The sequence below is a fragment of the Dendrobates tinctorius genome, unplaced genomic scaffold (genome assembly GCF_039654945.1).
Source record: "Dendrobates tinctorius isolate UK_male_01 unplaced genomic scaffold, ASM3965494v1 ptg000024l, whole genome shotgun sequence".
Taxonomy (NCBI): domain Eukaryota; kingdom Metazoa; phylum Chordata; class Amphibia; order Anura; family Dendrobatidae; genus Dendrobates; species Dendrobates tinctorius.
This window is the reverse complement of record NW_027361692.1, coordinates 136,122-148,650: the sequence shown is the minus strand read 5'-3', so window position 1 is coordinate 148,650 and position 12,529 is coordinate 136,122. Positions and strand designations below refer to the sequence as shown.

Sequence of the window (12,529 nt, the reverse complement as noted above, 5' to 3'; positions counted from 1 at the left end):
TAGTAACGATGGGTCGCAGGTGTGTACTGTGAGGTTGCGCTGGAAGATTCTCTGGTCGGCTGGACTCAAAGAGTCAGGTGACTCTGACAGGAACTTCGCTCACTTTCTGGCTGACTGAGAAAATGGTCCAGGTTTGCTGTAAACATGGGGTCATGGTGAACTATGTGGTAGACAGAGTAATGTTTGACCCGTCCCACAGCGTTGAGTGCCAAGGTGACGGTATACCACCAGACTTAGTGTATGCCTTGGAGAGGGGCCGGGACTTTCTTCTGTTTGATGACATATGGTCAGACAATGGAGACGTTTCGACAGTGGGGCCAGCAGACACTGAGACTGTGACACCTCCTAAAGTGGACAGGTCAAAGGTAGAAGTGACCGGAAGAAGGGTTACATCTGCCCAATTGACGGACCCGACATGTCATGACATGACTGATGGTGACTTGGTGGATAAGACGGCTGAAGTATTAACACGGTTAGACGGTAATGGGAGGGTTCACTCGGCTGACAGGACTGACCCAGTGGTTCCCTTTGACAATATAATTAAATAGGTAGTGGTGCAACACGTGCTGGCCAAAAGAGAACAAGATCAGGAGCTCCGGTTAATAAAAGACACAGTGGAAGAACATGTCAAACGAGAAAGATTCTTGAGACAACTGGCCGAGCACAAGGTGGAGGGGCTCGAGAAAGAAGTCTTGGAGCTCAGAGGTCACCTGTCCACCTGGCAAAGTGTGAACACGGGCCTTAAGGAAGAGATGGAAGAACTTAGTGGTGTAGTAAAAGGTTTTCTGCGGGAGAAGTTGGTCGAGGACTTACCGCGGGTGAGCGCGAGTGATAAGACAGAACTACCAGTGTCCATCGTGGCCAAGGGTCATGAAGAGATCAAATCGTGTGAAGTTTGTGAGTTAAGAACTGAAGAAGTCACACGGTCGGGTCAACTGTAGTGAGGGAAGTGTCCGTGGTAAAGCCAAAGCCTTCGGTCCAGGAAGAGAGCAAGACCACGACCTTCCAGTCTGTGATTGATGTACCAGAAGACATGCACGAGGCCTGTGCTGAGGAAGGTGTGCATGAGGCTTTCAAAGAGGTAGTCAAAGCGTGTAAGGTGTACTGGGTACCTGAGACTCGCCAGTTGGTGATAGTATCAGCCAGAGAAGATACATCAAACCGAGTAGCTGTCCTGAAAGAAATGCATCTACAATGTCTCCAAGCCAAACAGCTGGTCAGGCGGAGTAATGTGAAGGCTGCTCGGCACCTAGAGTTAGCAAGGGAGGCTATAGATCGGCAGGGTTTGCGGAAAGATGTGGTTCCGGTACCCAAAGCTCTGATTGGGAGAATCATTGGAAGATCCGGGAAGGTAATGCAAGACCTTGTCAATATCTCCGGTGTGGTGAGGGTGAGGATCCCTCCTGATGATGAAGACCAGGTATCCAGTGGAGAGGGTAGGATTCCCGTCCTGGTGGTTGGCTCCGTGGAAAGCCTGAGAAACTTTCAGATGCTCTTGGAGTATCGAGTGGGGTACCTGCAAGAGATTGAGCAGTTGAGGCTGGACCATCGGCGAATCAATAAAGAAGTACGGAATACCAGGTGGCGGCCGCCTTCAACTCAAGATGTAAGCACCCGAAAGGTTCCGCCAAGTAGTGACATGGCAAGAGTCCGAAGAATGTCAGCAAGTGGCAGTTCAACGGGCCATACGAGGCTGAGAGACCTGTGAGATGCTGAATGGGTCAGACTCAGGCCAGACAGTAGGCTCGATTAAGACTTATGACCGCACCAACCGTGAGAGCCGGTCAGTGAGAGAAAGGAGTGTGGTGACTAAACAGTGTCTGATGACGCAGACTGTGACTGGAGGGCCAAAGATCAGGGCCGATATTCTGACCACTGGGCGCAGGTAAGGCCTAACGCAGAGATGAGGCCGTATGACAGATGGAGATGGTTCTCTCGACCTGGGGGGCAAGGTGTAGTGAGTGCCCGGTCTCGAGACCCTGGGGTGATGCTGCGTGTTCAACCCCACAGGTTTGAACAAAGGGGGAGGTATGTGGTGTAGTGACCACTGTGTCCGCAAGGGGGTGCTGTGTGGGTGTCCCAGGACAGGCGTATAAGCATTTCCATTGTCCTAATAGGTGTAGGATGCTGAATGACCATAATGTATCTCAAGGTGGGTGGCCTTGAGATGGAGACTGATGTGTGTGTTGAGCAGTAGTGATACTGCTGAGGTGCTGTGGCAATGTGTCATGGAGAAGTCTCCAGGTAACTGGGGAGACAGGCGACCTAGTTACCTACAAACCCACCCAGAGGGTGTGTTTAGTACACTATAGTAAAAGACTGTGAGTGTGTGAAGGACTTGTGATTAGGTCATAGCCATGTGACCCGGTGGGCGTGGCTACAGACCATATATGGAGGCCAGGGTAGGTCACAGGTGGTGAATGCAGGGACCTGGTTGGTCCAGGGCAGAAGGTCCCGCTAGGAGAGGTGTCTCCTGGCTCACAGCATGTGAGGTGGCTGTGAGCAATGGAGATGTGTGCCCGACATTTCCCTGGAGGGAATGAACGTGTGCGGGATGGTGAAGCCGCATGAGTAACCCTGACGGGTGAGTTAACACTGAAGTTGAAGAGCCTGCGCAATGGACATTTGCATAACCTGTGTGAGTACAGGATAACCAGAGTGAAGCTCTGTAATGGACGCTAAGCGGTTGTATATTGCTGCTGTGGGTTTATGATGGAGGAATAAACCGCATGGACTATGTTATGGTGTATGAAAACCCGGTGCCGGATGTGTTTTATTCGCTGCCAAGCGAGTGATCCCCTATGTGAATGACAGCGCTACCTCACAATATATATATATATACTGTATATATATATAACTAATAATATTAGTGTGCGCTTGGAACACTCAAAGAAGAGGGAAATCTAAATTGGGTGGTTATAGAAAAAAAAAAAAAACTCTTATAAGTGCTCTTTATGTAGCTGGATAATAGCGAGAAAATAGCAATTAGTAGTAGTCAATTGTAAGACCTCAGAAGAAGTGCTTAAGTTCTTCAGGGAGGAAGAAGATAGTTAGTCTTTGAAACATGTTGGAAAGTCCATTGGTCCCCGTCGCAACCACCAGCAAGTGAAACTGACGTGGTCATGTGTTGACTCACATCACGAAGGTCCTGTATACCTGGAGCAGCTCACAGACGCCGGGAGCACGAGAGGCCGCTCACGTCTGCTCCACAGCTGGAGGTACACTGACAGGAGGCTGCCACCGGCCGGGGCAGCCCCTGTAACTCGTCTATACCCCAGTGTACAAACCCCCCCCTCCTTTTCCAAGCGCTGGAGCAAAAAGCGCTATTTTAACTTGCACCGCTTACTGGAGTGAGGACTTTGCATCGCATTATCTTTACAGGTACCGGTCTCTGACTTGTGCATTTACAATTGCGGCTACTCTGCACAGCCGTTCACAGGCTGCAATTTGACTTTGACTTTTTTTTTTTTTTGTAAGCTACTATCAGGGAGAATTACCCTGCAGTATATAACCTGTTCAGTGATTTCAGGCTTTTACCCTCACTCATGCCTTTCTAGTTTGTGATTGTTCAGGTTGGAACTAAGATTGCCACCAGCATCTATATATATTTTTGCCTTAAGCACTTCTTCTGAGGTCTTACAATTGACTACTACTAATTGCTATTTTCTCGCTATTATCCAGCTACATAAAGAGCACTTATAAGTTTTTGGGGTTTTTTTTTTCTATAACCACCCAATTTAGATTTCCCTCTTCTTTGAGTGTTCCAAGCGCACACTAATATTATTAGTTATTTTACCTTATTTCTTTGACACCCTTGTGACAGGTGTCTTAGTGTTTGCTGCTGGAATTACACTCATACACAAGCGCCACTGAATCTCCATTTATATATATATATATATATATATATATATATATATATATATATATATATATATATATATATATAGCTATGGAGGAAATTAAGAGACCACCACATCAAATCCCTGCCATGGGCAGCCATTTTCCAGACCCGATCCCCATTAAAAACCTCTGGAATATAATCAAGGGGATGATGGATAGTCACATGCCATCAAACAAAGAACTGCTTAAATTTTTGAGCCAGAAGCAGTGTGAAAGACTGGTGGAAATCATGCCAAGACGCACGAAAGCTGTTTTTAAAAACCATTGTTATTCCACAAAATATTGGTTTCAGAACTTTTCCTGAGTTAAAACATTACATTAGTATTGTTGTTTCTAAATGATTATGAACTTGTTTTCTTTGCATTATTTTAGGTCTGAAAGCACTGTTTTTTTTATTTTGACCATTTTTCTTTGTCAGAAAAAAATACATTTTTTGCTTGTAAATTCGGAGACATGTTGTCAGAGGTTTATAGACTAAAAGAACAATTTACATTTGACTCAAAAATATACCTATAAAGAGAAAAATCAGATAAACTGAACATTTGAAAATTAATCAGTTTGTCTGATTTTTCTCTTTATAGGTATATTTTTGAGTAAAATGTAAATTGCTCTTTTATTCTATAAACTACTGACAACATGTCTCTGAATTTCCAAGCACTAAATTTTGTATTTATTTTCAGAAAACGAGAAATGGTCAAAATAACAAAAAACTGCAGTGCTTGCAGATGTCAAATAATGCTAAGAAAACAAATTCATATTCATTTAGAAACAACAATACTAATGTTTTAACTCAGGAAGAGTTCAGAAATCAATATTTTGTGGAATAACCATGATTTTTAATCACAGCTTTCATGCGTCTTGGCATGCTTTCCACCAGTCTTTCACACGCTTTTGGGTGACCTTATGCCACTCCTCATACAAAAATTTAAGCAGTTCTTCTTTGTTTGATGGCTTGTGACTATCCATCTTCCTCTTTATTACATTCCAGAGGTTTTCAAAAGGATTCAGGTCTGGAGATTGGGCTGGCCATGTCAGGGATTTGCTGTGGTGGTCCTTCATCCACACATTGATTGACCTAGCTATGTGGCATGGCGCATTGTCCTGCTGGAAAAAACAGACCTCAGAGTTGGGGAACATTGCCTGAGCAGAAGGAATCAACTGTTTTTCCAGGATAACCTTGTATGCAGCTTGATTCATACGTCCTTTGCAAAGATTAACCTGCCCAATTCCAGCCTTGTTGAAGCATCCCCAGATCATCACCGATCCTCCACCAAATTTCACAGTGGGTGCAAAACACTGTGGCTTGTAGGCCTCTCCAGGTCTCCATCTAACCATTAGACGACCAGGTGTTCGGAAAAGCTGAAAATTAGACTCATCAGAGAAGATTACCTTACTCCAGTCCTCTATGGTCCAATCCTTATGGTCTTTGGCAAACTTCAGCCTGGCTCGCCTTAGCTTTTCATTGATGAAAGACTTTTTTTCTAGCTTTACATGACTTGAGCCCTGCCTCTAGGACCCTGTTACGAACTGTTCTTGCTGTGCACTTCACCCCAGCTGCCATTTCTTTTATAGGTCACTTGATGTCATCCTGCGGTTGATGACATTCGAATAAGCTGACGGTCATCCTGGTCAATGGAGAGTCGTTTTCACGCTCTGCCAGTCTATAGCGTTGTTGTCCCCAATATCTGCTGCTTGACCTTGTTGTAATGTACTGCCGTCTTAGAAATATTAAGGATTGAGGCAACATGACGCTCATTGTATCCCTCTGCTAGTAAAGCCAGAATTAAGCCCTTGTTTTCCTCACTCAAGACTTTTCTTTTCAATGCCTTTGGCATCGTTAAAAGTTATTTTTTCATTCCTATTACTTTTGGGATATTACTAGAACTAGAGTCTTTTTATACTTTCATTCGTTAAATACAATTTGGTTCAGGTGATCACCTAATTAGAAGCATAAACGTACTCTGGTTGGAATTCAACCGACACTGGAATGGAATGGCTGTCAGACATGTAGAGAAGCTGAGTTTTATAAAACTGTGCAGTGGTCTCTTAATTTTTGCCAGAGCTGTATATATACACAATCCTCACCTCTCCTCCTTGTTCCCCTGCTGATCCTAGCTCTGCTCCAGTCTCAGCAGCTGCACTGTCCTCTGCCCGGCACACAGCATGTCACTGCTCACGCACTTTGACAGGGGTAGAGGGAAATGATGGGAGAGGGTGCGTCATCTGAGTGGGGCGTGTAGAGTACTGAATATTCATTTCTCTTTAGCAGTGGGAACAGGCTTTAGCTGCAGCAGCCAGCTCCTGCCTCCTACCAACCGCTGCTTCTCTGCTGGCTCCGGGCGGCCCCCCGACTCATTGACCCCATAGCAACTACGTAGTGTGCAGCTATTAGCGACACACCACTGGCTGGGGTCCCCTCGGGCAGAGGGAGCCCTAGGCAGCTGCCAACCCTGTATGCCAGTTTTTGGGTGGGCCAGTCCACCCCTGGGCACAGTAGTCGTCATGTGCATTACTGCTCCAAAGTCTATGGGCCTAATGAAGCCATTCAGTACACTCGAGTCTCTCCGCCACTCCAGACAATGAATGTACTGACAGTGAGTATACAATTCACCACTAAATAAGGGACATAAGAACCTTGTTCTCGCAGTCGGTGGGGAGGCAATGGTGGCCCCCAGCAATCAGAAACTTGTCAGCCTGTGAACAGGTAATAAGCCAATAGCATCCCATGAAGTGATATATCAGCGTGGTCTCTGGAGCCATTATGGATGGTCGCCACACTTCTTAAAGACACGTGGCTAGCAATTATGAGGGGCTAACATAAGGCAAACTGTGGCTGCCACTTATTGCACGTGTGTAATACAACGTTTCCTATCCCGCAGTGCCAGCAGCAGTCTCACAACCCTCAGCACGGACCTGTGAGGAGAGAGAGAACCATGACACCTACTCGATTCATAATCTAGTCACGTGACAGGGACATTGTCCTCCCCCTCCCATCAGTTTACGCCGCCGGGCGACACGTCGGCAAGGACGTCACGAGACGCAAGCGTAAGGTGCTCGTTTCCATAGTGACAGTAAAGCAATGGCTGCTCCGGTGCCGGTATCACGGCTTTTCGCGTCTCTGCAGCCGGGAGATATGGCGCCTATGGCTCCAGAGGAGACAGAGAACAGGCCGGGTATTGTGGTTGGGCACAAAGGAGGGCGCGAAGTGCAAGTGACTGGCACCGCTGAGCTGAGCGCAGCCCCGGACAGGGCCCGGGTGTGTGTACGTGTGTCAAGCAGCAAAGCGGCAGCTGCGGAGGCGAAGAGCAGCGTCGGTAAACGGCTGGAGTATATTGAGCAGACCCTGCGCCAGAGAGGGGTCACGGTGAGAGGCGTTTATGTATGGAGGCCGCAATAGAGAGCGAGATGGTACCTCGACCCCTGTATACGGCGGGCAGCATTACACCCCGTGTCCCCCCATATATGGCGGGCAGCATTACACCCCGTGTCCCCCCATATATGGCGGGCAGCATTACACCCCGTGTCCCCCCATATATGGCGGGCAGCATTACACCCCGTGTCCCCCCATATATGGCGGGCAGCATTACACCCCGTGTACCCCTATATATGGCGGGCAGCATTACACCCCGTGTACTCCCATATATAGCGGGCAGCATTACACCCCGTGTCCCCCCATATATGGCGGGCAGCATTACACCCCGTGTCCCCCCATATATGGCGGGCAGCATTACACCCCGTGTCCCCCCATATATGGCGGGCAGCATTACACCCCGTGTCCCCCCATATATGGCGGGCAACATTACACCCCGTGTCCCCCCATATATGGCGGGCAGCATTACACCCCGTGTCCCCCCATATATGGCGGGCAGCATTACACCCCGTGTCCCCCCATATATAGCGGGCAGCATTACACCCCGTGTCCCCCCATATATGGCGGGCAGCATTACACCCCGTGTCCCCCCATATATGGCGGGCAGCATTACACCCCGTGTCCCCCCATATATGGCGGGCAGCATTACACCCCGTGTACTCCCATATATAGCGGGCAGCATTACACCCCGTGTCCCCCCATATATGGCGGGCAGCATTACATCCCGTGTCCCCCCATATATGGCGGGCAGCATTACACCCCGTGTCCCCCCATATATGGCGGGCAGCATTACACCCCGTGTCCCCCCATATATGGCGGGCAACATTACACCCCGTGTCCCCCCATATATGGCGGGCAGCATTACACCCCGTGTACCCCTATATATGGCGGGCAGCATTACACCCCGTGTACTCCCATATATAGCGGGCAGCATTACACCCCGTGTCCCCCCATATATGGCGGGCAGCATTACACCCCGTGTACCCCTATATATGGCGGGCAGCATTACACCCTGTGTACTCCCATATATAGCGGGCAGCATTACACCCCGTGTCCCCCCATATATGGCGGGCAGCATTACACCCCGTGTCCCCCCATATATGGCGGGCAGCATTACACCCCGTGTACTCCCATATATAGCGGGCAGCATTACACCCCGTGTCCCCCATATATGGCGGGCAGCATTACACCCCGTGTACTCCCATATATAGCGGGCAGCATTACACCCCGTGTCCCCCCATATATGGCGGGCAGCATTACACCCCGTTTACCCCCCATATATGGCGGGAAGCATTACACCCCGTTTACCCCCCATATATGGCGGGAAGCATTACACCCCATGTACCCCCTATATATGGCGGGCAGCATTACACCCCGTGTACCCCCCCATATATGGCAGGCAGCATTACACCCCGTGTACCCCTATATATGGCGGGCAGCATTACACCCCGTGTACCCCCTATATATGGCGGGCAGCATTACACCCCGTGTACCCCCCCATATATGGCAGGCAGCATTACACCCCGTGTACCCCTATATATGGCGGGCAGCATTACACCCCGTGTACCCCCTATATATGGCGGGCAGCATTACACCCGTGTACCCCCCATATATGGCGGGCAGCATTACACCCCGTGTACCCCTATATATGGCGGGCAGCATTACACCCCGTGTCCCCCCATATATGGCGGGCAGCATTACACCCCGTGTCCCCCCATATATGGCGGGCAGCATTACACCCCGTGTACCCCTATATATGGCGGGCAGCATTACACCCCGTGTACCACTATATATGGCGGGCAGCATTACACTCCATGTACCCCTATATATAGGCAGCATTACACCCCGTGTACCCCCTATATATGGCGGGCAGCATTACACCCCATGTACCCCCGATATGGCGGGCAGCATTACACCCCGTGTACCCCCTATATATGGCAGGCAGCATTACACCCCGTGTACCCCTATATACGGCGGGCAGCATTACACCCCGTGTACCCCCCCATATATGGCGGGCAGCATTACACCCCGTGTCCCCCCATATATGGCGGGCAGCATTACACCCCGTGTACCCACCATATATGGCGGGCAGCATTACACCCCGTGTACCCCTATATATGGCGGGCAGCATTACACCCCGTGTACCCCTATATATGGCGGGCAGCATTACACCCCGTGTACCCCCCATATATGGCGGGCAGCATTACACCCCGTGTACCCCCCATATATGGCGGGCAGCATTACACCCCGTGTACCCCCATATATGGCGGGCAGCATTACACTCCATGTACCTCTATATATAGCAGGCAGCATTACACCCCGTGTACCCCCATATATGGCGGGCAGCATTACACCCCGTGTACCCCCCATATATGGCGGGCAGCGTTACACTCCATGTACCCCTATACATGGCGGGCAGCATTACACCCCGTGTACCCCCTATATATGGCAGGCAGCATTACACCCCATGTACCCCCGATATGGCGGGCAGCATTACACCCCGTGTACCCCCTATATATGGCGGGCAGCATTACACTCCATGTACCTCTATATATAGCAGGCAGCATTACACCCCGTGTACCCCCATATATGGCGGGCAGCATTACACCCCGTGTACCCCCCCATATATGGCGGGCAGCGTTACACTCCATGTTCCCCCATACATGGCGGGCAGCATTACACCTCGTGTACCCCCTATATATGGCAGGCAGCATTTCACCCCATGTACCCCCGATATGGCGGGCAGCATTACACCCCGTGTACCCCCTATATATGGCGGGCAGCATTACACTCCATGTACCCCCATATATGGCGGGCAGCATTACACCCCGTGTACCCCCCCATATATGGCGGGCAGCATTACACCCTGTTACCCCCCATATATGCCGGACAGCATTACACCCCATGTACCCCCTATATATGGCGAGCAGCATTACACCCCGTGTACCCCTATATATGGCGGGCAGCATTACACTCCATGTACCCCTATACATGGCGGGCAGCATTACACCCTGTGTACCTCTATATATGGAGGGCAGCATTACACTCCATGTACCCCTATACATGGCGGGCAGTAGTACACTCCATGTACGCCTATATATGGTGGGCAGCATTACACTCGATGTACCCCTATATATAGCAGGCAGCATTACACCCCATGTACCCCCTATATATGGCGGGCAGCATTACACTCCATGTACCCCTATATATAGCAGGCAGCATTACACCCTGTGTACCCCCTATATTTGGCGGGCAGCATTACACTCCATGTACCCCATATATGGCGGGCAGCATTACACTCCCATGTACCCCTATATATAGCAGGCAGCATTACACCCCGTGTACCCCCTATATATGGCGGGCAGCACTACACTCCATGTACCCCTGTACATGGGCAGCATTACACCCCGTGTACCCCTATAAATGGCGGGCACCAATATATCCCATGTACCCCTATATATGGCGGGCAACAATACACCCCGTGTACCCCTATATATGGCGGGCAGCAATGCATCCTGTGTATCTCTACATTTGACGGGCAGCATTACACCCCGTGTACCCCTATTTATGGCGGGCAGCAATACATCTCGTGTACCTCTATATACGGCGGTCAGCATTATACCCCGTGTACTCCTATATACAGCGGGCAGCAATACATCCCGTACATCCCTATATATGGCGGGCAGCATTACACTCCATGTACCCCTATGTATAGCGATCAACATTACACCTCATGTACCCCTATGTATAGCGAGCATTACACCTCATGTACCCCTATGTATGGCGGGCATTTCACCTCATGTACCCCTAATGTATAGCGATCAGCATTACACCCCATATACCTGTATGCATAGCAGGTAGCATTACACTTGTATCCTATGCTCCCATGTGAATGGAGCGTTCAAACCACTGCTCTTATTAATGGGGCTGTAGCTGAGCTCTGGCCATCCCTGACAGCTCTATAGACCGTCATCACTGCTCCATTCACATGGGAGACATCATGTATACACTGCTCAAAAAAGTAAAGGGAACACTCAAACAACAGAATATAACTCCAAGTAAAGCAACCTTCTGTGATATCAAACTGTTCACTTAGGAAGCAACGCTGTGACAATCAATTTTACATGCTGTTGTGCAAATGGAATAGACAACAGATGGAAAACATTGGCAATTATCAAGACACACTCAATAAAAGAGTGGTTCTGCAGGTGGGGACCACAGACCACATCTCAGTACCAATGCTTTCTGGCTGCTGTTTTGGTCACTTTTGAATGTTGGTTGTACTTTCACACTCGTGTGTTATGAGTTCATTTTCCCCTTCACCATTGAGGTCTGATGAACTCCCTCTTCTGGTGAAGGAAGGTAGTGAGGCTGATTACCAAACACCTGAGCTGGTAGAGGATGACTGGGTGACGGGAATTGCTGACTGGATATAAGGCAGCCGACGCCCTTCTGCCTCGCTGGTGATTTCTCTGAGGGATTCTAGGAGACCAGTCTGATTCCTGCTCCTCAAAAGCTAAGTTTTCTGCCTTGCTTTTTGCATTTGTGTTTTGGTTTTATTTTGCCTTGCTTTTCTGGATTCTGCCTTTCCCTGCTGGGGTGAGCTGAATTCCTTTGTGTCCTTTTGCTCTGTCTTCAGAAAATACCTGAGTACTGACATAGTCTTTTTGAAGCCTAGCGTCTTCAGGGCCTTTTTCCCTGTCAGTCTGTTGGCTCTTGTTTTGATAGGGTTTTTGGCGGATTGCAGACAGCAGCTTTTCTATCCTGTCCTATCTAGTTAGCTTGGGCCCCATCATTTTCTCAGTCTATCTTCCTATCTGTGTTAGTGTTTTTTCTTCTTGCTTCACCGTCATTATATGTTGGGGGCTGCCTTTTGCTTTGGGGTCTGCTCTGGGGCAGTTTAGATTTCCCTTTCTGTCTTTAGGCTATGTAGTTCTCCGGCTGTGATCGAGGGGTCTAGGGCACCGTAGGAACCCCCCACAGCTACTGCTAGTTGTTGTTGATAGGTTCAGGGGTCTGCAATCCGATAGCTGCCAACTTCTCTGGTTTTCTGGACTTAGCTAGAATTTCTGTTTTTGCCTCCTACGGTGACTCGTTCATAACAGAATCACCAGCCATACCGCAGATCCTAGGGTACTCAATAGCAGGAAAGAATTGTAAAAAAAAAAAAAAAGGTGTGTATATTTTTTCCTCTATATCTCTGAGGCCGTAGGGGGAATTTTTTTTTCTCTCAATGGAGATAAAGCAATTGTCTGATCG

The 12,529-nt window shown here is 49.1% G+C and overlaps 1 protein-coding gene across 2 annotated transcripts in view; it reads left to right on the top strand.

Moving 5' to 3' along the window:
* Positions 1–6,956: 6,956 nt before the first annotated feature.
* The window catches only part of IRAK1BP1 (interleukin 1 receptor associated kinase 1 binding protein 1), a 46,321-nt gene continuing 40,748 nt past the window's right edge, over positions 6,957–12,529 (top strand). For both annotated transcript variants that reach the window (XM_073569291.1, XM_073569290.1), the window contains exon 1: positions 6,957–7,264. In XM_073569291.1, the coding sequence (XP_073425392.1) occupies positions 6,980–7,264 (285 nt within the window). In that variant the 5' untranslated portion in view covers positions 6,957–6,979. The remainder of the gene's footprint in view (positions 7,265–12,529) is intronic.